A 24608-nucleotide genomic window follows, 5' to 3' on the forward strand; every position below is an offset into this window, starting at 1 on the left:
AATTGGAGGCTACGGTCGAAAAGGTGTATAATTTTTAACACCAATTATTGCATATCTAAGCAGTCTTTATTTGAACAGTAAAGGCAACATTACAGAAGAAATGCCTTTGAATCTTGAATAAACCATAGTCCATATAAAGAAACCTCTCGAAGCCTAAAGCGCTAGGTCTACTTTCCTTTCAATACTATAGATGATGTAGCGCCGTTAGGCGTTATTTTTTAACACTGCAATGGTTTCTTCTCGGGTACCAATCATTGAGTTTCAAGCCCGAAGGGCTAGAGGTCAATCTCTTTGGTAGGATTTGAAGCCAACAAATCCTACCAAAGTTGCGCGGCCTTAAGCGACCCGCCTGGTTTTTACACAAATGACAGATTGAAACTAAAATTTACCGCTTAATTTCGAAAAATATATCACTCAAAAACAAAGGAATTGCTAGATTCAATCCGTCATCAAAAATACGGCACATATTTTAAGGCTTCAATTTTTCTTGCCTGAGAAAGGTTAGAGATTGACCTCTAGCCCTTCGGGCTTGAAACTCAATGGTACCAATTCTAAAAAAACTCCGATCAAAGATGGCGGATATAGCTTGCTCCAGGGATATATAAAGGTCAGTGACCACAATAGGTTTCCAGACCAGGGTATTTTATACGAACTATGAATAAACCAATCAATCCAAAGAGAAATTTAGTAACCACTGTCAAAGGAATGTCAAAGATATATAGTGACCCATGTTAGTAAATAAACCGCTGGTTCAAGGCATATCTGTAAAAAGTAGGGCGACGATTAATCCTTCGAATTTATAATATAATATATTATTAAAGAAAAACAAGTTCGTTGATCTTTCCTCTTCCGAAGTCGCCAAGCGTGTCAAGTTGCTCTCAAAGTCTATTCCTGCAAAACAGCCTTAGTTCAGTTATTCCCAACACTGAGCAATCCATTGGCTCAAAAAGTAAAAATCCATGCCTCTTATTCTATTCAATTATATACATTTTTATGAACCAAAGGGTATTTAAAAAACGGGGGGATTCTCACGTTGTTGTCGAATGTTTGTAAAAGCAGAAACAGAAAAATAAATAGAAGGTTGTGTCGTCATTTCATCACCACGATTAAATGCTTTCCAATAATACCTGAAACGATATCTTTTTTTAACCGTCTGTAAGTTTATCCAGTATGTCACGACATGCGATCACTGAACTGACGTGGATAGGGTACGCAGATTTCCGCTTACCAGATGAGGGGTCAATGTTAAGCCAAGATAAAATTTCAAACCGCTCCAAAATATTCCTATTGAATAAAGGAAGAATGGAAATTACTGTAAGCAGTATGGAGTTGAAAAGTCAAAAAAATAAGATTAAAATACTAGACCAAATGAAACCAAGATAAATTTTTGTTGAGCTCAAAGTTTCATTTATAGTCTAATTTGAGATTTGAGGTTGTAATGGAATTTGGTCCACTGGTTGTCAAGTTTTGAAATTGACTTCCCTACAATAAATTGTATAAATTCAATACCACTTTTTCATGTGTTTCGTTTCACTCTTTTTATTTTTACAATTTATTGCTATTTATTGTTGGAAAGCTTTTAGGGCCTCCGCCCAGCGGTTGCGTGAATGGGCTTTTTTACTTGCGTGAATACGTGAAAGTTCAAAAAAATTGAGTGATTGTGTGAATTGATGGTCCGCTGAGGGGCCTCTTTTAATTTGACATGATAACAAGTAATATGTTTTGAAAAGCAGTTTTTCTGGTTTTTGTGTAAAACATAATCTGTGTCTAAATTCCCACTTTCACGAGAGAATTCCCACTTCGAGGCCCAAGTCTTATATTCTATTAAAAGTGAAACCCAAATTTAAAATTATGTCGATTCTTACCTGAGTACCTCCAAATACTCCGTAGTATCAAGCGGAGCGTAGAAAGGCTTCGCTTCACCAGATACACAATGCACATACAAATCAGCCTGAAGAAAAAAACGGAGTAATGTTTGTTATTACTAGAAAATATTATTTTAATGTGAGCCTAAATTGTTCACTTTGCAAGTCTTTGAATCGAAATAATTGAAACTCTACAGATATGTGAAACGCAACACTTTGCTCAGTTCTTAGTGGTCTAAAGCTGAATTCCTCGATAGCTTCACAAGTCTGAAGAAAAATATTCTTTGTTAAAAAGTGTTCCATTTCTCCCGATACTGGTTAGAGAATATACCTGAAAAGCTTCTCGATAACTAAAATAATTCGAGATGAATTTAGACTAAAATTACCATCTCAGCTAAATCAACTTATATGATGAGACTTTGAACAAAAGTACGTACTTTGATCAGTTCTGATTCCTCGGAGGTTGAATCCTTGGGCGTGTCTTTCGAAAAGAGTGCAACAATGTAACCTTCACTCAGACACTCACACACATCCTTATCCTGACTCAGTTGGTTTTTCACAGGAGTCGTCATGAAGTGTTGTTTGTTTTGAATAGGTTGGAAGGGTGAGAGCGACGGCATTGAGTTGACCGTATTGTGCGGTGAATTCACACTTTGCGGTGATAGGATTTTTGAGAGTTCAGTTTGTGGTGAGTTTTGGAACAAATTGTCAGCCGGTGAATTGAGCATCGGTATAAAACTACTTTCATTATCTTCGTCGAATGACGTATTTAAAAGTGACGTTGGATCGCCACCCAACAAGTCGTTCGGTTGAGAGTTTCCGCCCAGATTGACGCCCGAGAGTAAAGATTGACCACCCATTCCATTTAAAGGCGGGACAGATTTATGCAAATTGCTTAACAGTTTGTGTGACGGCATAACGTAGATCCGACAATTGACGACATTCGTGTTACGTACTTTTTTCGTTTTCACAAACCCAATACGATTGTCTCTTTTAACAGTACAAAATGAAATACTTTTGAATAAGTTATTCCCTTTTTTCGTGAGATCATTTGAGCATGAAGAACAATTCTCGTTCGGAGATAACGGACGACCGGCTTTACCCTCTGGAACCAACAGTTCAATGTTCTTTTGAATGATAGCTTTTAATTCTAAGATAAGAACGACGTAAAATAGAATTAGAAATCGCCATTAGTATAAAAGCACTAGTGGGAGATAGCTACTAGCTTTTAAATTGGGTATTTCTTATCCAGATGTAAATATAAGAACAAATTACGTAGGAAAATTGTATAAAAGCACACATTCGAAAAGGAGTAAAATATGATAATTGAATGACTCAATTTCTCCTCAACTTAAAGATTAGAGAAAAAACAGATTTGACGTGATCGTGAAAAAAAAACATGAAATTTACAAGGAAACTACAGATTAAATGTCTTTATTCTATAACCTGAAAATATTTCATTGTGACGTAGAGCACTCTTGAGGAATAACATTCAATTTTCAATAAACAAAGTTGAATCCAACCTTTGAGTTCATGTACCCCAACGTCACCATACTTCGTCAACACAATGCGCCATGAGCATATGGAAAAGGATAACACGCCATTCAAGTACTGCCAAAGCTTGTTCAACGATACAGACCAGATAAGACCTTTGTTCTTTTTCCTGTTAAGGTGATAAAATGGAAAGGATTAATTCCAAATGGAAATTCGGAAAGGCTTTATCCGTGAATTGACAATGTCAATTAAACTACTTTTTTAATGTTTACTGGTATCAACGAAGTGCTAAAAATGCATATTTCAACAACTAACATGCATGAATTTGGCATAAAATTTTCTCCCAATAGTGTAATCCGCGAAAATGAGTCCACGTGAAATCTTGAAATTTCGCGGATGAACTCAACCGCGAAATTTAATCCCTACGAAAATTCCCATCGCAAAATTTAATCCGCGCGAAAATTCCAATTAAAGTATTAGACCAAGATAACCAATTTAAGATAACAGTACAAAAACCTTTACTATTATCAAAGTATGTACGTACCGTTTGGGATAGGCTATCCGAATCATGGTCGTTTCATTCAATTCTCCGAGTTGGTCTGTACACGTCACAAACATCCATTGTTTGTCGGACGACAGACAATAACAGCAAAACAAAATGTTCGTCCCTTTTTCCAACGCAAAGACTTCTTTAGCTTTTGTGACGTTCTTGAGCTCATGATTCAAGTATTTTGGAGAGGGTGACAGTATGTAAGGCGGCATGTACACTGTAGTTGGAAGATTGTTTTCACGCTGAAATGAAAAAAAAAAACAACTCATTCGTTCATTTTGATTGTTATTAAAATAAATTCTTGGCATACTGGTTTTTGTCTCGATCCCCCGTGCCCGATAATAATTTCCTGGATATAATATACCGTAAACTTGAATCTACATAGATAGAGAAAGATCAGAAGAAACAAGCTAGATGTTGAATGGACCTACCTGATGATGAAAGTTAGATAGCAATAAGGAGAAAAACGGAAACAATCTGTTAGAAAATATAATTTTTAGCGAAAAGGCATAACGCGTTAAGTTTCATCATTGATTGTTGATAGGGAGAGGGAAGGGGAGAAGGGAAAAAAGATATAAAAAGTTCCGGTTGCGGAAATCAGTTTTATTGACAATCGAATCATGCTTGATGGTGGGAATTGCATCAATGATGTTTGTTTTTTGTCCAATGAAAATCTGCAAAAACGGCAATTTCCGGCATATTTCCGGAAAAAATCTTCTCAAAAAATCGAACTCGGTCATGTTTTGAGCATTGCGAATACGCATCTTTCTGCAAAAATCAGAAAAACTAAGGATAAAAATTCGAGAAAATGTCAAAAAATCGTTTTTTCTGGGAAAATCAGGATCGGTCACATTTTAGGTATTGTCATTTTGCATCAGTGTGCAAAATTTCACAAAAAAAAATAAAGTACAGTTCGAGAAATTCAAGAAATACTGTCTTTCCGGCGAAAATAGGTTGTTCCGGCGATTTTTAAATAGTTCCGGCTTCAAAAATCAATTTTATTGAAAAATGAAACATGCTTGATGGTGGGTATTGCTATTAATAATGTTTTTGAATGCACAAACAACCAATTATAAGGAAAATGTCCAATGAAAATCCAGAAAAACGGTGATTTCCGGCAAATTTCTGGCATTTTCGGTCGGAAATAATTTTTTCTCAAAAATCGGACTTGGCCATGTTTTGGGCATTGCTAATACGCATCTTTGAGCAAAAAAATTAGAAAAAACTAATGATAAAATCTCGAGAAAATGCCAAAAAAACAGTTTTTCCGGCATATTTCCGGCATTTTCGGCCGGAAATTTTTATTTTTTTAAATCAGGCTCCGTCACATTTTGGACATTGCCATTTTGCATCTTTGTGCCAAAACTCAGAAAAAACTAATGAGCCAATCTCGAGAAAGGCTGGTAACAGACGGACGAACGAACGAACGGACGGACAAAGGTTTTTTTATAGGACCTCCAGGTAGGTCCAAAAATACCGGCGAGGTTGTGAGAGACCGTAGTATCGGGAAGGAGCTCTATATTCAAATAATGTGCTGGAAGGTGAATTAGAGTTCAACTGTCAAGTCAAATTGGGTAAGAAATAAGTTTCGTTGGAAACCAAATGTCTTTAAGTTTCGTTACCTTTCTTCGATGGACGAGACTTTCTCTGATGTGACACACACCAAAGCCTGTCATGCATTTATCGATCTTGCTAATGTAAGACAGAGCGTTTGGCCTACATTTAGAGTACACGCTGAGTGCCAGCTCCTTTAGTTCTGAATTGTGTGGTCCCCCAGGTTGGCCGGTCTTCGAGGTCAGGTTCAGTATCTGTTCCAATGGAATGATCTGAGAGAAGAAAAAAAACAAAAACTTTGAAAAATATAACGGAACAGGATGAGTGCTACCACACACTATATCATACACACACCTGTATCCAGTAGTGCTGCCAGATTTTCCTCACAAAGTACGGGATGATCCATGAACAGGTGTGTTCATTTGCTAAGTGAACCGTAGCACTTCAGTGGGGATCCGATTAATAAACATCCCAAAACTACGCGAAGATTGGAATAAAAGAGAGTACTCTTAGGCTCCAAATGAACGGGTCTCCCGCTTGTTAATTTTTCGAAAATTTTCCAACCCCCGGACCTTATTAGGACACCCCCCCCCCCCCCGTTTATTAATTTTTTTTCAGCTTTCAAGGAGAAAATCCCTTATTCTGCTCTAAATAGCCTGATTTTAGCCTATATTCACCTTATTTTTAGGTTTTCGCAAGTACAATTTCCAACCCCCCGGCAATTAGGTCCCCAACCGTTTATTAAAATTTTGAAGATTTTGCGACCCCACCCCGTTTATTCGAACCCCCCCCCCCCCCCGTTAATTTGGAACCTAAGAGTTACTGGTCCAGACATTTTGAAATCAATCGGTCTTGACATTTTTAGAGAAGCACTTACTTCGAAAAGCAGATTCTCTTTCAAATAGTCGTTAAGGTCATTCTTCATCTCAAGCAAACTTTTCATCAGTCCCACGTATGACCACAGATGAGGATAGTTATTCAATTGGCTCTCTACGTTGAAAGGATCCACCATGTAAAGCACGATGAAAGGTTGTGTTTCACGTTCGCGTTTGACCAAGGATTCCTCCAGACTGACCGTTAGTGAGGTACTTGAGATACTAAAAGATAAGACGAACATTTCATTCTAATTTGGTCTTAGCCTTGACAAAAAAACTCGTTTCAAAAAGTAAAAAAAAAACACCTCGGTAGAAAAAAGCCCTACCACAGACGATTTTTGCCTCTCTGAAAAATTTTGCCATGTGTACTTTGCGGTACTTTTATTTTGAAAGATAATAGTACGTATTTAGTAAGTATTTATTTTAGTTTAGAATTTAGTAGTCAGCATGCGTGTTTATTTCGCCTTTGATTTTTGCTAATGATTTCTCAACGTTTGCCGTTATCAATCCTCTTCATTGGAGATTCGGTAAAAAACTGGTCATAAAAGAAGACCTTTAAAACCGATAGCTAGAGAATAAAGAACTAATGATAGTTTCCAGCTAAAGAAAAATTAGTTTAAGTTACCTTGAGAATCCAAGATTTCCGTTGCTATTTGGTGTCGTTGGTGACATGGCACTTCGCTTATTAGTGTTTCGATCAAAGACACTAGTCAAATAAGAGCCTAGTAAAGAAAAAGGTCGCAGAGACATAAGAGAATGATGGTAAAAAGAGGGAAGGGATAGGTTTTGTAGAAAAAATTGACAAAGAAACTATTGATAATATATTTAATGAAGCGGAAAATTCCCGTAGAAAAAGACATTCATTGACATTCACTCACTTTCTTTCAAGACAATCGAATATTTAGAAATATGTACCACAACTGCAATGACTTTAGACATATTTACAAAATAATGCATTTTCCTGGGTTTTATATCCGATACGTCCACTGACCTTTATATATCCCTGGACCAAACTTTTCAATGCCGGCCAAGCAAAATATTATGATCGGAGTTTTTTTGAAATCGGTACCCGCGGAGGGAGCGCTAGTTCTAGTTTCGCTTGTACACTAGTTATGTAGCGCCGTTTGTCTGTAGGCAAAGTTTCAAACACTACAATGGCTTCTTTACGGGTACCAACTTTCAAAAAACTTCGATCAAAAATGGGGGATATAGCTTGGTCCAGGGATATATAAAGGTCAGTGGATACGTCGCTTTTTTAATCTTACATAGAAACTTCATTACAATGTTTACCGATCTAAATATACCCTGGATTCTCCGTCAAGTTTTCTTGAAAGTAATAGTACTAATGGTAGAACTACTCAACTGTCGAACGTGCTAACCGCACTGGCTCAACTTCAGTATCTTTGAAATCATTCGTAGGCCCAATTGTAAACTTAATGGCTTAAGAAAAATTATAGCATTTTGGGTTTTAGCCTCGTTTTGGCGAAAAACTCGTCCCCAGGCCCCAAAAATTAAAATTTTGAAAAAATGAAAAAAAACACCCCCAGGGATTTGCCCAAGGATCAAGTGTGCAAAATTTCAGCCAAATCGGACCATTTTTGAAGTCTCCAGCCTGCCCCAAAGTTTTAGCCTCGTTTTGGCGAAAAACTCGTCCCCAGGCCCCAAAAATTAAAATTTTGAAAAAATGAAAAAAACACCCCCAGGGATTTGCCCAAGGATCAAGTGCGCAAAATTTCAGCCAAATCGGACCATTTTTGAAGTCTCCAGCCTGCCCCAAAGTTTTGGTGACAGACACACAGACACACAGACACACACACAGACATTCTCAGATTCTAGCTCAACTGAAGTTGAGAATGTCGAAGACATTCAACTTCATTGAATTACAAATTGACACAAATCGAGTAGTGCTACCGTACTGTCGAACGTGCTAACCGCACTGGCTCAACTTCAGTATCTTTGAAATCATTCGTAGGCCCAATTGTAAACTTAATGGCTTAAGAAAAATTATAGCATTTTGGGTTTTAGCCTCGTTTTGGCAAAAAACTCGTCCCCAGGCCCCAAAAATTAAAATTTTAAAAATGAAAAAATACCCCCAGGGATTGCCAAGGATCAAGTGTGCAAATTTCAGCCAAAACGGCCCATTTTTGACAATTCCAGCCTGCCCCAAAAGTTTTTCTCGTTTTGCGAAAAAAACTCGTCCCCAGGCCCCAAAAAAAAAAAATTTTGAAAAAAAAGAAAAACACCCCCAGGGATTTGCCCAAGGATCAAGTGTGCAAAATTTCAGCCCAATCGGACCATTTTTGAAGTCTCCAGCCTGCCCCAAAGTTTTAGCCTCGTTTTGCGAAAAAAACTCGTCCCAAGGCCCCAAAAAATCAAAATTTTGAAAAAATGAAAAAAAAAAACACCCCAGAGATTTGCCCAAGGATCAAGTGTGCAAAATTTCAGCCCAATCGGACCATTTTTGAAGTCTCCAGCCTGCCCCAAAGTTTTAGCCTCGTTTTGCCAAAAACTCGTCCCCAGGCCCCAAAAATCAAAATTTTGAAAAAATGAAAAAAACACCCCCAGGGATTTGCCCAAGGATCAAGTGTGCAAAATTTCAGCCCAATCGGACCATTTTTGAAGTCTCCAGCCTGCCCCAAAGTTTTAGCCTCGTTTTGGCGAAAAACTCGTCCCCAGGCCCCAAAAATTAAAATTTTGAAAAAATGAAAAAAACACCCCCAGGGATTTGCCCAAGGATCAAGTGTGCAAAATTTAGCCAAATGGACCATTTTTGAAGTTCCAGCCTGCCCAAATTTTAGTTCTCGTTTTTGCGAAAAACTCGTCCCCAGGCCCCAAAAAATCAAAATTTTTAAAAAAAAATGAAAAAACACCCCCAGGGATTTGCCCAAGGATCAAGTGTGCAAAATTTCAGCCCAATCGGACCATTTTTGAAGTCTCCAGCCTGCCCCAAAGTTTTAGCCTCGTTTTGGCGAAAAAAACTCTCCCCAAGGCCCCCCAAAATCAAAATTTTGAAAAAATGAAAAAACACCCCCAGAGATTTGCCCAAGGATCAAGTGTGCAAAATTTCAGCCCAATCGGACCATTTTGAAGTCCCCAGACCTGCCCCAAAGTTTTAGCCTCGTTTTGCCGAAAAACTCGTCCCCAGGCCCCAAAAATCAAAATTTTGAAAAAATGAAAAAAAAACCCCCAGGGATTTGCGCAAAGGATCAAGTGTGCAAAATTTTCAGCCCAATCGGACCATTTTTGAAGTCTCCAGCCTGCCCCAAAGTTTTAGCCTCGTTTTGCGGAAAAACTCGTCCCCAGGCCCCAAAAATTAAAATTTTGAAAAAATGAAAAAAACACCCCCAGGGATTTGCCCAAGGATCAAGTGTGCAAAATTTCAGCCCAATCGGACCATTTTTGAAGTCTCCAGCTTGCCCCAAAGTTTTGGTGACAGACACACACACAGACAGACACACACACACACACACAGACATTCTCAGATTCTAGCTCAACTGAAGTTGAGAAAAGGGTAACACTATTCTAAAAACTCCGATTGGCGGATTATAAAGGGTCCAACGGCATATAAAGGTCAGTGATCGAAATGCTTACCGAGTGTTCGTTTGCAGAACTGTGCGACCACTTTCATTTTAGCCATTAAGTTCGAATTGGATTGGTCGAACCAAGGATCCACTACCTCGCTGGCACATGGAGAAACACTCTTTTGACTGATGCGTAGGAAACCTTCGCGTAACTCTTTCACGATTGGCACGTGTGAACCAAGATTCAAGGACTATGGGAGAGGTTTTAAACGATGAAAAACACTATGGATACAAGGTCCTGAAACTTATGGTATTTTGTTGTAAAAATACCTTGCCGAACCATCTGTAAAAAATTGTACAGAAACGAAAGCTCACAGGACAAAATTTTGAAAAATCCATAATCAATAAAATGACAACGACATGACCTTTTCCCAGCCTTATTCCAAAAAGAAAGAGAGAAATAACTTATTTTTGTCACAGGAAAAATCCAAACGCAGTAGGGTGAATTCACGGCGAGAAATTTTTCAACAAGTTGCAACTTTCCCTGTAAATTCACCCAGAAAGCTATGTTAATTCATTTTGATTTTTCCCTCCCTGTGTCCATACCTCATAAAGAGAATTAAGTTCCTTGAAGAAAAGTTTCATTCCATTGACAACGACGTCAGCGTCCGGCAACAAAACAATATATTCCACATTGCGTTGTCCACCCAACGGCTCCAAAAACAAACGTTGCCAGTGTTTCACAGCGTCCGGGGAGACTGAAAACGAGTCACTGTCGTATGAGAATAATAACCCGTTAGTAGACGGGGGTATAGAACTAAGCACGTTCTTATTACTGTTTAGTGAGGTGAACGTCATTGGCCCTTCTATGCGGGCTTGGTCGAACGAGTTTTTATTAAGTGGCTTTTGGAAGGCGCTCTCTAAAACCGGCTTTAAGTCGTGTAAAAGTTTTCGCTGTTGCAAGCCTTGTTTTTCATCACATAAGGCATTCCTTTTCAGGTTACCAGAATCAGTTTGTTGTGCATCGTTGTTTACGTAGTATTGCGATAAAAGTTTATAGAAATATTTAATGGAGAAAGAGGAAGAGAATTGTTTCAATAGGATTTCTATCAAGTCTGTGGAGAAGGGAAATTTCGACGGTTGCAAGTCTGCCACTTGTTTTTTAACCATATCCAAAGTACCCTCCATAGGCTCGTCTTCAGGGAATAGCGGATGGTGGTCTGTGGCGAAGCTCGTGTTTTTCCATAATAAATCTTGATAAATGTTAAAGATTTTGAATGTTTTATCCTGTATAGAGAAAGCATTACTATTGTCCGTTCCAGCCACATTCTTATTTATCCAGTTCATAAACGAGTCGGCTAGCCTAAGGTTCAGTAATAAAGATTGATGGTCTATCGGCATTCCTGACAAACTTGGTGTTGTGTCGGAAAAAGTCCTTTGTGATAAAGCCGGTGAAATCAAAGGTAATGATAGCTTTGAATCGAAGACAGTTGATGAACTCTTTCGTAAAGTTATTTCAACATTGTTTGAAGCTTGTGTCGTTCTATTATTACTAGGTCTCCGGCTTAACAGCGGCGGGTTTTGCTCCCAAGAGGGAATGTATTTCTGATATTTTCCTTTGAGCCGTGGTAACTTTTCGCTTGGTAATCTAACAGGTTTGAAATCCTCTGGCATTGGCATTGTCTCGAAGATTGGGAGTTGGAAGGTTGGATAGATGTCCTGTAAATATAACAAGAAGGGGAGAAGGTAGTTATTACAAAAGTAAATAAAAGAATGATGGAAACATTAGAGGAGGCCAATTTAAATATAAAGCTGGATAGTCTCCACAGCTCGAGCGGCCAGGGCGGAAAGAAAACCGTTTGAGTTATGGAAACATTCGAGTAATAGATTTGTATATATCTATTCTTTGTTTTTTTTTGGCAACTATGTTTTTAAAATTCGTTTTCGACAGGATAAACAGACCAACCAAAATATGAACTTTTTTAGTTTTATGACATTAATGACAACAATCATTTTACGTCAATATAATTGAATCATGGATATCATCTTTTGAGATGATTTCAAACCTCGCAAAAGCATACCGATGACTCGAACGGGAATTCTAATTTGTTCGAATTACAGAAAAATTCGTATTATAGAAAGTATTTTATGAGTTTTTCCCATATCACGGGAGCTGAGACTTAGTTCATATTATAGAAAGATACGAAAAATAGAACTTCGAGATACGAATTCGAGATAAGCGAGAGTCAACTTTTATGCGAAAAGGATTAACTCACAACGCCAGGTGATCGCAGATTGTGAATATCCTCCATTGATCCTCCTCTAGACGATTCTGCAGGTGACAGCAATATGGTGGAGTGAGCTGCAGTCATGATATGACTTTCAACGACGTTAGTGGGTGACATAGTTTGGTGTGTGATTGGCTCCTCTAAGGATGGCGGTGTAGGAAACATTTTCGCTAGATCATGGCTTGTGAGTGTTGTTGTAGTGATCATAGGAGTGGATGACGTGATGTGATGTTGGTCGTCTGATGCATTGAAAGGACTTAGTACTGATGTTGCGTTGTGTTGTGATGTTGGGTGGGGCATCTAAAAAATATGGTGTAAAAAATCGAGCTAAAATTTGGGAAATCTTTTTATGAAATACATAAATGAATAATGAGGTTTGAACATAATGTGTTCCAATTTCATACAGAGATCATCGGACAGAAAATTGATTTTACACAAAAAGGGACCCCTGATTCTTATGACTTTTGCTGATTTTTGAATTTTTCTATACTTGTCTGAAAAGGAAAGCTACCAGGAACACATAGTTCACACAAAACACAAACCTTTGCAGTGTGATCATCATCCTCCTCGTCATCAAAAAGGTGCATTAGATCAGCTTCGGAAACTTCAATGTCCTTTTGAGAGGTCAAACTGTTTGACGACGGTTTAACCGAGGGCGGTGGGAGGAAGGGCGTCGTAGGTGACGACACCGACGATACAGACTTGACACTTGAGTTCCCAAATGTAAACACAGGTTCTGATTTTGGTGTGTTAGGTGTTTTCTCGCCTGCCCTGGTACTACGCCTTGATTTTTTCGGGCGGCCTGGACCAGAGGGTGGTGAATCTGGTTTCGGTGATTGTGTTGGACTGTCTCGTTTTCGACTCCCCCTTAGCATCTGTCTAGCAGATTGACGCCGCGTGTTTGGTGATAACAATTCTTCCTCGTTGACTGTGCCAGATGGGGACAGAGTGCTGTTTCTTCTGCCTTTTGGTCTACCAGGACCCCTTTTGACTGGTACAGCTGGTTTTTCTTGCTTGATAGATTTATTTGAGCCGTCAGAACAAGAAATGTCAACAGAGAGCTGACCACTAAAAAGATAAACAGCAGAGTTTTTCTCACTAAACAAGTGACTTTTTTTTTCATTCTGCACAAAATCAGCTTTTAAGTGGATATAGCAACTATTTAAAAACTCAGAGGAGCAGGACTGATATCTTTAACATGATTACAAACGTACAAAGATGCAAGCAAAAGCACCTGCAGTCGGATTATTTTGTTGAACAATCTCAAGCAAACAAAATAAGCTTACAGTTGTGAATTCGAAGCGATGTCATCACCAAACACAGAATTGGGTGACATCAGTTCCTCTTCGGTTTTTATTTTGAATTCATCGCTTTGAGAAACAGACGTTCTTATTTCTAAGGTTCCTGTTTTCAGCATTGGTCGTGATAAATGGGTTGATCTGGGAATACTGTACATGAGCTTGCTTTCATATTTGTTCTTCTGCTTGACTTGAAAGTTTCTGGTCTTTTGAGTTGTGTTCGTCGAGAGTGTAGGTAGACTATTTGTAGTAGTGGAGAGAGATTGGGATTCCACTTTCACAGTAGGAGTAAGTTGTGACTCAACACTGCCCAATGCTTTAGTACTAGTTACACTAGCAGGTCTTTCCAAGCTACTTTGGGAAGGTGGTTGTTTGTATGAACCAGACATTGATGGTGTAACACGTCCAGTTAGTGAGGGTGTTATTCTCCCTTGAGTTTTCTCCACTTTTATAGGGCGCTGATGGAAGTTTGTTTGTGCAGTTTGTGTGGGTTCCTTCTTGGTTTTGTTTTGAGATACATTGTTTTGGTTGGTTGCATAGAGGTAGCTTGTATTGAATGGATTGCTCCCGACATTTGATTTAACCCTGACGACAAAGATGAAAAGAAGCCTTTATTGGTTTATCTAGTGTCTTAAGATAACACTGTTCTACTTTTTTTTTCAAAAAAGAAAAATATAAAAATTATAAAGGAAACAAATGAAGAGAGCAAAGTTTGGTCATATCTTTCAAGTTAACAAGAAACCAGTTTACACATAATGGTACAGAGTACAATATGGCAAACTTCTTTCATGTTATTTTCCCTGCCTAAAAGCACAAACGATATGATGAAAATTAGAAGTCAGATATAAAAATCCCATATTGTACTTGGTAATGTGCGATAACTATTACATATTCATAATTTGTTTCCATAATTCAGAAGCAGGATATTGACCTTAAACAATTAATTTTGTGAATACGACTTTCACATACAACTATTGAAAGTACCTGGAAGGAAATTAAAGTCCTTAGTAAAATCCCACCCTCAAAAAGGTAATTGATTTACCAAATTTTAATCATACCTCGAAACATTGGAATTGGAGCAGCATTTACAGCCAGCTGGTATAGTGTGATCTTTGAATTCCCAAAGTTGTTTAGAAGGAGAACTTGGCTCATCTTTCTTTTTCAGTTTCTTCCATACTTGGTCGACAATTTTCGTTGGGTTTACTTGTAGTTCTTTATCTTTCCCTTTAAGAAGATTACCTGAAAAGGCAAAAAGTGTCCAATAGAGTAATCTATTGAGCACCCTAAAACTGCAATTTTGCAATTTATGTAATGACATTTCGTGTTATTACGGATTTCCAAGAAGGTATAATCTACATTCACTAATATTTTATTAAAATGAAATCTGTAAAAAAAATCATAAGAGATTGTTCAGTACCACCACTGTCAAATGCTACTTCACTTGTATAGGGATCGAAATACTGCATTAACAACTTCCTTTAAAAAGTGTTCTGTTTCTTAGTAAATGTGTGTAAAAAAGACAATAAATTGTAAATAAACTAAGTACCTGTTGACTGAGATTGGATGAGTACCAATGTTGAAGGATAAAACATCTTAGATTCCCCAAGGATTATTTCCACCAACAAAGGCAAGGAATCTGACTTTGCTTTTACAGATGTGTTGTCAGCTTTAGTTGCATCAAGAGGGAAAAACCTTGCCCATTCACTCATTATTTTGGCAGATCTTGAATCAGTGTCAGGGATGCTGTTACCAGTTAGCTGTCCATTCAGTCCAAAAGGAGCCAGGAGTACTGAAAAACAAATTGAAATTTTAAGTGCTGCTTGTGGTGGTGTGAGAAAGTTTTCCCAAAATCGCAATTACTCATCCTAATATCATGAAGTAACTGCATGACCCCCTTGTTTTATACTGAAAATTTATTAGGAGTAAAGAGTTTTGGCCAAACCTTCCTTTGAGTTGAAGCTACCATGTTGGTGAGAAGCTTTTTGTAGATCTTTCTTTGAGAGGAGGCGAATGACACCTTTCTGTTTGATGTTGACTGATGCAACGACTGAGCTTTTTCCATGGATGAATATGGAAAAACTGAATGCCAAAGCTGATGCACTAGAAGAAGAGTTTTTAAACTCAAAGCTATTGTTAATCTCCTAGCAGTACATAAAAATTGTTCCCAGTTCATACCGTCAAATTCATTGGTAGAAAAAATAGCTAGATGTTTTGTTGGGCTCAAAGAAACATCCACAGTTTTGGTGGAAAACTTGCCACCTTATCTGGCAATCTACCAGCTACTGTAATTACAGTTTGAGCTACATACCTATACCGAAATAGCTGGCTAATAACATGCAAAAAAAAACTGGCATATTGAAGCTGCGTGTCCACTGTTAAAAATAAGTTTGTTGCAAATTTTGAATTTGTCCCGACAATAATTCCAGAAACAAGTTAAAATTAAAATCTATTGTTTATTTGCAATATGACAAAAATAAATAAGGAATAACAAATGAAAACGTTTTCATTCTACATCACTTATTGTGTTTTGCTATGTCGCAAAAAGAACAATAGGTTTTTAATTCCAGGCATTATGTCTGGGTTTAATTTTTGCCAACAGGTATTTGTGACAAACTCATTTTTTTCAGTGGACTTTTTTTCCAGCTTAACACTAAGAATTTTATGTTGTTTGAATTCTTTTAAGGTCAGAATTGTGAACTATGTCTGTGAACAAACTCAATAGGGCTGCTTTATCCCTTTAATGAAAAGCTTGATTCTTGCAAAATATGAATTTTCTGTTATGAAATTGGCTCAACCTTGCAGGCTTTTCATTGTTTTCTCAGACAAAAATAATCACAGTACAGTTATATTCTGATGACATCACTTAATGAAAATAACATACTTTTGATTTGAAATGGTAACTTCAGATGATTGAGGTCTCGTAAACCAGTTTCCAAGTCTAACAAAATTATCACTGAGAAGGTTCCTGGAAAAAATATTAACAACAATTAAAGAATTAAAAAGGATTATAGCAGATGGTTGGAAGATCATATGTTAAAAAATATTTTCCAAAAACTGTTAAATAAAGTTCATATTTCTGAAGATATTTTAAAGGAAACTCTTTAGAAACTTTATTGATTTCAATTTTTCAAAAATATTTTAATTTATCAAGATTATTTTTTTCTAGAAAGAATCATGGTATATAGTTTTTTAATCTTAGCGAAAATGCAGCGTGCTTGAAGATTGTTATTAAGTAAATTAAAGTGTCTACAGTTTTTGTAGCAAATTGGTAAAAAAAACATTAGATTGGCAATTTGGCACGATTCATCATTAAAGACATGCAAGCATGATAAAAACAAAACAAACCAAATTAATACTTTTCAATTACATTTTGAATGATAGATTGGCAATTTGGCACGATTCATCATTAAAGACATGCAAGCATGATAAAAACAAAACAAACCAAATAAAACATACTTTTCAATGACATTGTGAATGGCTTTGAAAAAGGAATCTAGATTTTCCGAGGTTATTCCATCGTCAGCTGTGCCGAATTCTATTTCTAAACATTAAAAAAGAAAGTTACAATATCTTTGTAACAAAAATTTATTGTACTGTAGCTTTATATGCAGGGAAACATTATTCATGCAATAAATAACACTATCCTTTGAAGTTTTAAAGTCAAAAAATCTTAAAAAGCTATATTTTTTGTATCAAAGTTAAGTGTTGATAGAAATTTAGAATAAACATAAAATCTGGAAAAACAAAGAAATCTGGTGACAGATAATTCTTTTTAAAGGGAACAATTTGGAACTTCCAAGCATTTCTAAGATGGTCTAGCCCTGGAGTCTAGTACAATCAAAATGTTGTCCTTCTAGAAAATCTGATTTTAACCATTCATGGCTGCTCCAAGACCAGCCCTGGTTGTAACTAGAAGAACTTAATTTGTAGGATCACATCAGGCAGGTTAAAAAAATCATTTTAAAAATGCCCAGAGCAGATGCTATCCTCAGAGTTTTCTAAAAGATGGCCTGATTACCAATTTTAGATTGGTTAAGAAAGAAATCAAGGTCAAAGAAAATTTCTTACCTTGTAGACTTGGACCAGGAAATTCTGATAAGGATGGCTCATCACCATACCAAAAGATGATTAGCTCTTTTGGGCAATCAAACAGGGGTGAGGAATCATCAAGTGTCAAACCTGGTTGGGTGACACGCTTCCAAACACATAAAACATCAGCTGCTCTGGCTATAGAATATGCACTTAAGATGGGATCATTTTCTGTGCTATCACTGTTCAAGCAAGCTGATGCGTATTTCTTCCACTTTAGCCCAGATGTATCAGCCTGAAAAAAGCAAAAGTAATATGAATAGGAACAGTTTGAAGGTTTCTTTTCAAGGTGTCAGCGTTTAAAACTAGGGATTGGCGGTTTGAATCTGAACTCTCCCTAATATTTGCTCTTTTTCTTATAGCTGATCCAGATGGCTATGACCAAATGAAAAAGAATGAAAACAATAAAAGAGTTCTGAAGAGTTGCCTAAAAGTCCTAGATATCAGAGCTATCCACATAAAATACATAAAATATTGACTAAATTCGTCTATGGAACAAATTAAAATGATTTGTTTAAAATATGACATATAGCCTCCCATCAAGGTTTGATTTCCATTTGCAGCGGTTCACTTGGAAAGTGAATGAACATCCGCCCCTATCAACCCATGCCATTTGAGGGGAATTAGGTAGTCAGTCCAAGGAACTGATGGGGCGCTCATTGAAAGCGTCTATAGTTGCAAAAATAGGCCTGAAAGCCTCCTGCAACTCAACCAAATAAAAATAGAAATTTGAAACCATTGCATTGCAGTATAACTTTGTAACGTTAGATTTTTTATGACATATTGTTTTAAGAAGCCCCCCCCCTCTGAGAGGGGGAACTCGCATTAGCAAACACCAGGGTATTCTCTGGCGTCTATCAGTAACATAAATAAAGCCGTAAATAAAGCCTTAAATACACCGAGATGAGGTTGCCAACCACGATGTTTTATTTACCACTGATTCTGTCAGATTCTGTCGTTTATCTATAATTGCTTTATCCACTCGCTACTTCGCAACTTTATTCACTTGTTTACCGTCAATGGCTCTAACTTAGGATAATTGGTCAAAACATGGGATTGTGGATATCTGGCCTGTATTTTCATTTACTGTTAAATCACAAATCAACAACAAATTTGTTTTGATACTTCCACCAAGTTTACCGATCAAACTTTCACTATCCCACAATCTCAACCAAATGTATTTTCAAAGCATTTTAAAAGTACATAATTTGAAGAAGTTAATTAACAATTTAATCACACACACACACTGCTCACATCTTGCACCATTTTTTGTAGTTTTTGTTTTGTGTTGTTCTTCTCTTGTCTAGAGACTTTTTTCCAACGTGTGCGCTTGATTGACATGTCAGTAACTTACCAAGTGTTGATAACATATCTCACAATTTTCCGCAGCGGAAGGACAGAATTTTAAATATTAGTGTTTGGATACTTGTGCGAAGTTTCTTCTTACCTTGTAAGAGTAGTGTATTCACATTATTTGCTATCTATGATTTGTGGTTATGTTAATTAAATGACAGTTGGGTGAAACGGTGGCCAAATTGCCGCCATGTTTTGTCAGATAGTCCAAAGTTTAGAGCATTTGAGGATATCTATTGCTTTATCTACCATGAGCATTTTTGGTCCTAAATCCGACAGCCCTTCCTAAATCCGGTTTAATTTGATAAAAATAAACTTTTTCGGGTGGTCCTTGAATTTTTTTAATAAAAGCCTTCCTCAATAACTTTTTTTGGCTTCATTTTCAGATATGAGTTGTAATGTTTTTCTAAACTCATTTTTTATGCCCTTTTAGCGTCCGGTTATCAGATGCTGCCCCTCCTGAAATTACGAAAATATTGGTAAAAACAGCCTTTTTTGTGGAAAAACACTGTAAAGGTGCCATTTTTGGCCACTAACGGACGCTGCCTTGCCTTTCTAAAATATGGCCTGAAACTAGCATGAAAAATGCTTTCCAACGCTATGTAACATGACATACTTTGGAGAAAAAGAAATTCAATTTAGTTCTGGTCTGTAAAATACACAAACAGGTGCCAAATTTTAAGGTCTGAGATTTAAATCCATTTTTGACCCCTAAACTACAATTGTCCAAAGTCTCATGCTTGTACGCCTTTGTGCACAATTTTTACACAATTAGACCGTAATGAGAGATTTGATACAGTGAACCAATTGAACCTAATAACAATAATTGCTTCTTATACAAAACATATTTTTTTATTACAAAATTGTTAACGTTTTAATTAAAACACAAGCAACAGATTCAGAATAATAGATGTAATTATTTTTTTACAACTCACACTTTTTTGATCACATTAATTGACATCTTGACATTAGTCTTGCTTCGAGAGTTCTTGCAATAGTTTATTGTTCAACTTGGAGAGGGAATTTTCGTAAACATAGAATTTTTTTTCATTGCAGTTATTTGGGGGGTTGGATTTAAGCAGGGCTGTCAGATTTAGGACCCCTCACTGTACTTGCTACCTCACAACATTCTTCAATAGTTTATCTATTGCTTTATCTACTCGCTACCTTGCGACTTTCTTCATTCGTTAATCTATTGCTTCATCTACTTGCTACTTTGCTACTTTATTCACTTGTTTATCTATTGCTTTATCTACTCGCTACCGTCAACTACCCTAACTTGGGACGATTGGTCAAACATTGGACTGTTGATATCTGGCCTGTATTTTCATTTACTGTTTAAATCTCTTTGACAACAAATTTGTTTTGATAACTCCACCAAGTTTATCAATCATACTTTCTGTCATAACATGTCATGATAACTTTCAATGATAGCACGCCCTTTTAAACTTTTCTGTTTTCATTCAAAATGACCGGACGCTGATTGGAGAATTAGAGAATGCCCACCGCCTATCGCCTGATGGGATTGACAAATAACCAGCGTGTAACTTGCCGTGCGAGTGACGTCAAAAGCTCCATCGTTTTGCCACTAATTTGGTCTTCTTCGTTCCAGACATTCGCGTGTGTTCCACTAGGGATTTTTTCATATTTCGATTTAAATGCCTACTCTGTGCAAAAGAGAAATTGTGTATTTTTTAATACATTATTATCCTGTATTAAAGAATGTATACGGCTTTTTAAGGGGTATTCGAGGTCCCCCGCAAAGATCCAACCATGGTCTGCTGATTCAGCATACTGACCTGACTAAACGATAAATCATCGTCTATTTTAAAAGCATTCTCTCACACACACGCACACGACTATTCTTTTGAACATTACTTTTTTCCTCCAAAACAACTGAAGATATCACCCTCACCCTTCCTGTTTTTATTTAATAGTCTTTTATATTGTAGCATTTAAAAGAAAGTTTAAATCAATAAGGAGGAGAGAGTTTTGTTTGTTTTGCAAATTCTTCCCCTCTCGTTTCATTTGTGAAAAGTTTCTTTGTTAAAATCGTTTGTTTAAAAATATTCGTTTAGAGAATTATACTAATTATGTGAATTCTTGATAATAGGCCCGATAAAATTAAATTCTCGATTTTTTATTTGTTATGATGACTCAGCATTTTATGGTCGGATCTTTGCGGGGGACATTGATATATAAAGATTGAATGGCTTTAACTCAAATCAAATGACTTTGGAGGTTCAGTGAAATGGTGGTCAAATTTCCGTCTTATGTTTTGTCAGATAGTCCTAAGTTAGAACAGTTGATGGTACTTAAAAACTTCACTATACTGTGCTAGCTTTGTCTACAACCACCTATTTCAAGTCTTAGTTTGCTTTTCTCTAGAAATACATTGAAGATACTTTCACATTTTCTTCCAAACAACATCGCAAAATACTAAAAATGCTTTGCAAACAGTGAAAAAAATTGTCTGCAGCGCTCCTTTTTTTACCTCGCTTAGCTCAAAAAATAGCAGCAAAGCTCCTCAACTCACTCTTTAAATTCATAATTTGAACCTTGCATGTCAGCAGCGCAGATTTAGAACAAAACATGATTTCAAGATTGAAACACAAAAATATTCTTTTCAAACTAATACACCTTTCCCGTAATTCGTAAAGCTAATGCGCGCGCATTATTTTGATGCTCTCCACCGTTTGGTCTCTAGAGGTAAATAAACCCGTTTTTGTCTGCGTTCCCTTAGGGAAAGTTGTTTTTTTTAGCTTTTCTTAAGTTCTGACGAACAAAATCCCCTCAAATTTTACCATGTTCAATCTATTCATGATATTATACCACCCTTAAAATATTTTGCCAAAAGAAGGTCGCTGTCAAAAGTTAGAGGCTCAAATCCCACTTTCCCTAACCCCTCCAGCAGTTAGGGAAACCATCCAGGATCCTGCCATTCTATAAGCCAGCAAAAACTAAATGCCACTTGTAAACTTAAGTTTCTTACTATTTTCCATCAATAACAACCAAAAACATTGCTACTTCCCAAAGCTGGAGACCAAAACAAATTATCTTCCAAGATTATGGCGCCCTTTTGGATCTATTGTTATGGCCATCTAAAATGGTGGAAAGAGTTGCGGAAAGACAGGGGCGCCCGCTAGCTTTGAGGGTGGTAACGCAAAAACGCCCAATATGATCTTCCAACAAAAAGCGAGTTAGTTACCGCGCGAGTTACGTCATACACTCCACCGCAGCGCACAACGAACGGTGTTTTAGTGAATATCAATAATTATAAGAATATCTTATGTGCTTAAATTCAGTAAACTTTGAGTGCTTCATTGAATATTAAGAAGATAAGAAGATAAAAAATGCGCTGGATAATTTCCATTGTAACAGTTTGGTCAATCATTGCTGAAAGTTTGAAAAAGATTTTCCGACGCAAAAAAAAACTTCAGCCAATTAAAAGCACAGTGTGCTTATATTTACTATGTTTGCTACACCGTCTAGGCTAAAAAAAGTGCGAAAAGACACGAACGTCATTTTTTAATGAGTGTTGTTATGATTTTTTAGATCGCGGTCGCGTACAGGAACTCGCCAAATGTTCCTAACTGTCCAGACCCCTCGCAGGCAAAAACGCGTTTTTTACCTCCCAAACAATTTTATACACAACGGTGGAGCGCACATTTTCCCGGGCCATTTCTGAGAAATTTGAATTACAGGAAAGGTGTATTGCTTGGACTGATGGTAATGTTTTGAGAGTGGTTATAACCCCTTGAAGATCCTCCTAAATTGCTCTCTGAAAACCTTAAACAGCTCACTTGAAAACTTTAATAAACCTCCTTTGGAGTTTCAGAAATTGGCCCATGCCCTCCTGGAAAATCAAGGATCAAAACTCTCCCGTCTACCGTTGAAAGTTCTTCAAATAATACGTCTGTACGTATGGATTATAAATAAAAACACAGAATAGCCTGGTTAGCTTAACTTGTCAACTACGTAATGACTTTGAAAACAATGGAAAGGAACTAGAGTTAAAAGCTTAGCATAATATAATTAAAATTTATGCCCTTAATAATGAAAATCATTTCTAAGACAGGTAAAATGTAAACAAAGCTCCAGACAATGCTCAAAAAACAACTTACCAAGGAGAAGACATTTGTTGTACAATCACCCAAAAAGTCCTCATTGTTTATTGTCTGTGAGCTTGTCATGCTAAGGCATACTCCAAAAATCAATTACATCAGTCTTTCTCCATGTTCAGTAAAAGAAATTCCATAAGAATCCCTAAAAAATATTCTTCTCCTGTTTTCTTGTTGACGAGAAAAGAAGATGGCTGCCTTCCTTCAGCGCGCTGGACAAACTTGGTTTCCAGTCTACTTTCGACTGTGTATTTTTTTCTCGGATTTTCTGTTCGGGTTAGCGCAATTTTCCCGATTTCAAAAAACTCACATAAATTCTTGAATTGAAATTTAGATTGTTAAAATTTAGTTATTTTGGGATCAAAATTTTGGGCGAAGTCTCTGTACGGGTTGTAATAACAACGTCAAAAATTAGACAAAATTTTCAAAATTCAAAACTTCTTTTAGTTATAACTTAAACGGACCGATTTTCTTTGACTCTCTACAAACGTACACATCGTCGGGCAGGCTTAAGGCCTACTAAAATCTCTAACGGCAAGTGACAGCCCCATTCAATAATCATTTCATACAATTATTCTGCAAAGGCTCAGTTATAATACAAAGCAGTTCTAGCCCTGAAAAATGTATAAAACCAGCGTTTTTAAAAATTTCGAAAATGAAGTTGACTTATTCGCTGATATCAAATATGTTTTCAGATCTTTTATATTTTTATTGGATCAAAAGTTAAAGCCCTTCAAAATAGGTTAAAAAGTGGCAAAATCGACCCTCTTTGGAGAGCTGTAACTTTCGATCCCAGGAAAATCAGCGAAGTTCAAAGATTCAGAAAAGCTTTAATTAAAAATGTTTGATGAATTATTCCCATTCCAAAGTCTTATGTGTGTGTGTTGAGCGGTGAAAAAGAATGCGGCTATTATATTTTGATTTTTCCCAAATCCACTTTATCCAGAAGTCTTAAAATCATCTGCTTAAGATTATCTTTTCAACCGAGGTATTACTTTTAATGATCTATTCTCTCCTTCAAGAGCGATGTTGCAGAATGTGCAGATGACTGCCAATTTCTTTTGGAACAGACTTTAGTTAATTAGCCCATTTCAGGATCCGTGCATCTGTTCTGTTACATGCCATTCTCTATTCATCAATTTACAGGGGGAATGCAAAAATATTTGTAGATTTCCCTTTAAACATTTATTTTCGACATCATTCAATTAACTACGAAATCAGCCGGCGAGGTGATCTTTTTTTCCAATGTGTCCTGAGAGCATATTTCAGCTAGAAATTTTGATCTATTCTGATTAGATCTTCGAAAATTAATCAGCTAGAAATAATGATGTGTTCTGACGAGACAGGGGTATAAACCACAGATCTGTAAAGCCCGAAGGGCTAGATTTGCGGCTTTTATCGAAAAGTGAAGCCTAGGTTTGGAAGGATTTCCTACCAAAGTCACGTGACTAAAATATGCAATTTCACCGGTTTGAGAGATGTGAAATAGCGTTTGCCGCCTACTTTTTTTGATCTCGCGCTCCGAAAACAATTAAAATGCTAGATCCTATCCATCAGCACGAAATTTAAAAAGTCAAATTTTTGCTTCACTTTTTTTTGC

General features: G+C 36.9%; 2 protein-coding genes across 2 annotated transcripts in view; one reads left to right on the plus strand and one right to left on the minus strand.

The window, feature by feature from the left end:
• The window catches only part of LOC136819859 (all-trans-retinol 13,14-reductase-like), a 133700-nt gene that overhangs the window by 15672 nt on the left and 93420 nt on the right, over positions 1-24608 (plus strand). The window lies entirely within an intron of this gene.
• LOC136819767 (mediator of RNA polymerase II transcription subunit 13-like) lies at positions 690-23256 on the minus strand. Its single transcript, XM_067076009.1, has 20 exons — positions 23012-23256; positions 17514-17769; positions 16902-16986; positions 16327-16410; positions 15388-15545; positions 14992-15234; positions 14504-14684; positions 13434-14030; positions 12690-13215; positions 12136-12447; positions 10466-11578; positions 9930-10110; positions 6964-7060; positions 6341-6560; positions 5532-5735; positions 3904-4151; positions 3389-3528; positions 2303-3015; positions 1866-1951; positions 690-1284 (listed from the first exon to the last, which is right to left on the minus strand). Exons 1-20 carry the CDS (start codon positions 23078-23080, stop codon positions 1146-1148), a joined length of 5652 nt encoding a protein of 1883 aa, XP_066932110.1. The 5' UTR covers positions 23081-23256; the 3' UTR covers positions 690-1145.

Source organism: Clytia hemisphaerica, unplaced genomic scaffold (assembly GCF_902728285.1).
Source record: "Clytia hemisphaerica strain Z4C2 unplaced genomic scaffold, Clytia hemisphaerica genome assembly, whole genome shotgun sequence".
NCBI lineage: Eukaryota > Metazoa > Cnidaria > Hydrozoa > Leptothecata > Clytiidae > Clytia > Clytia hemisphaerica.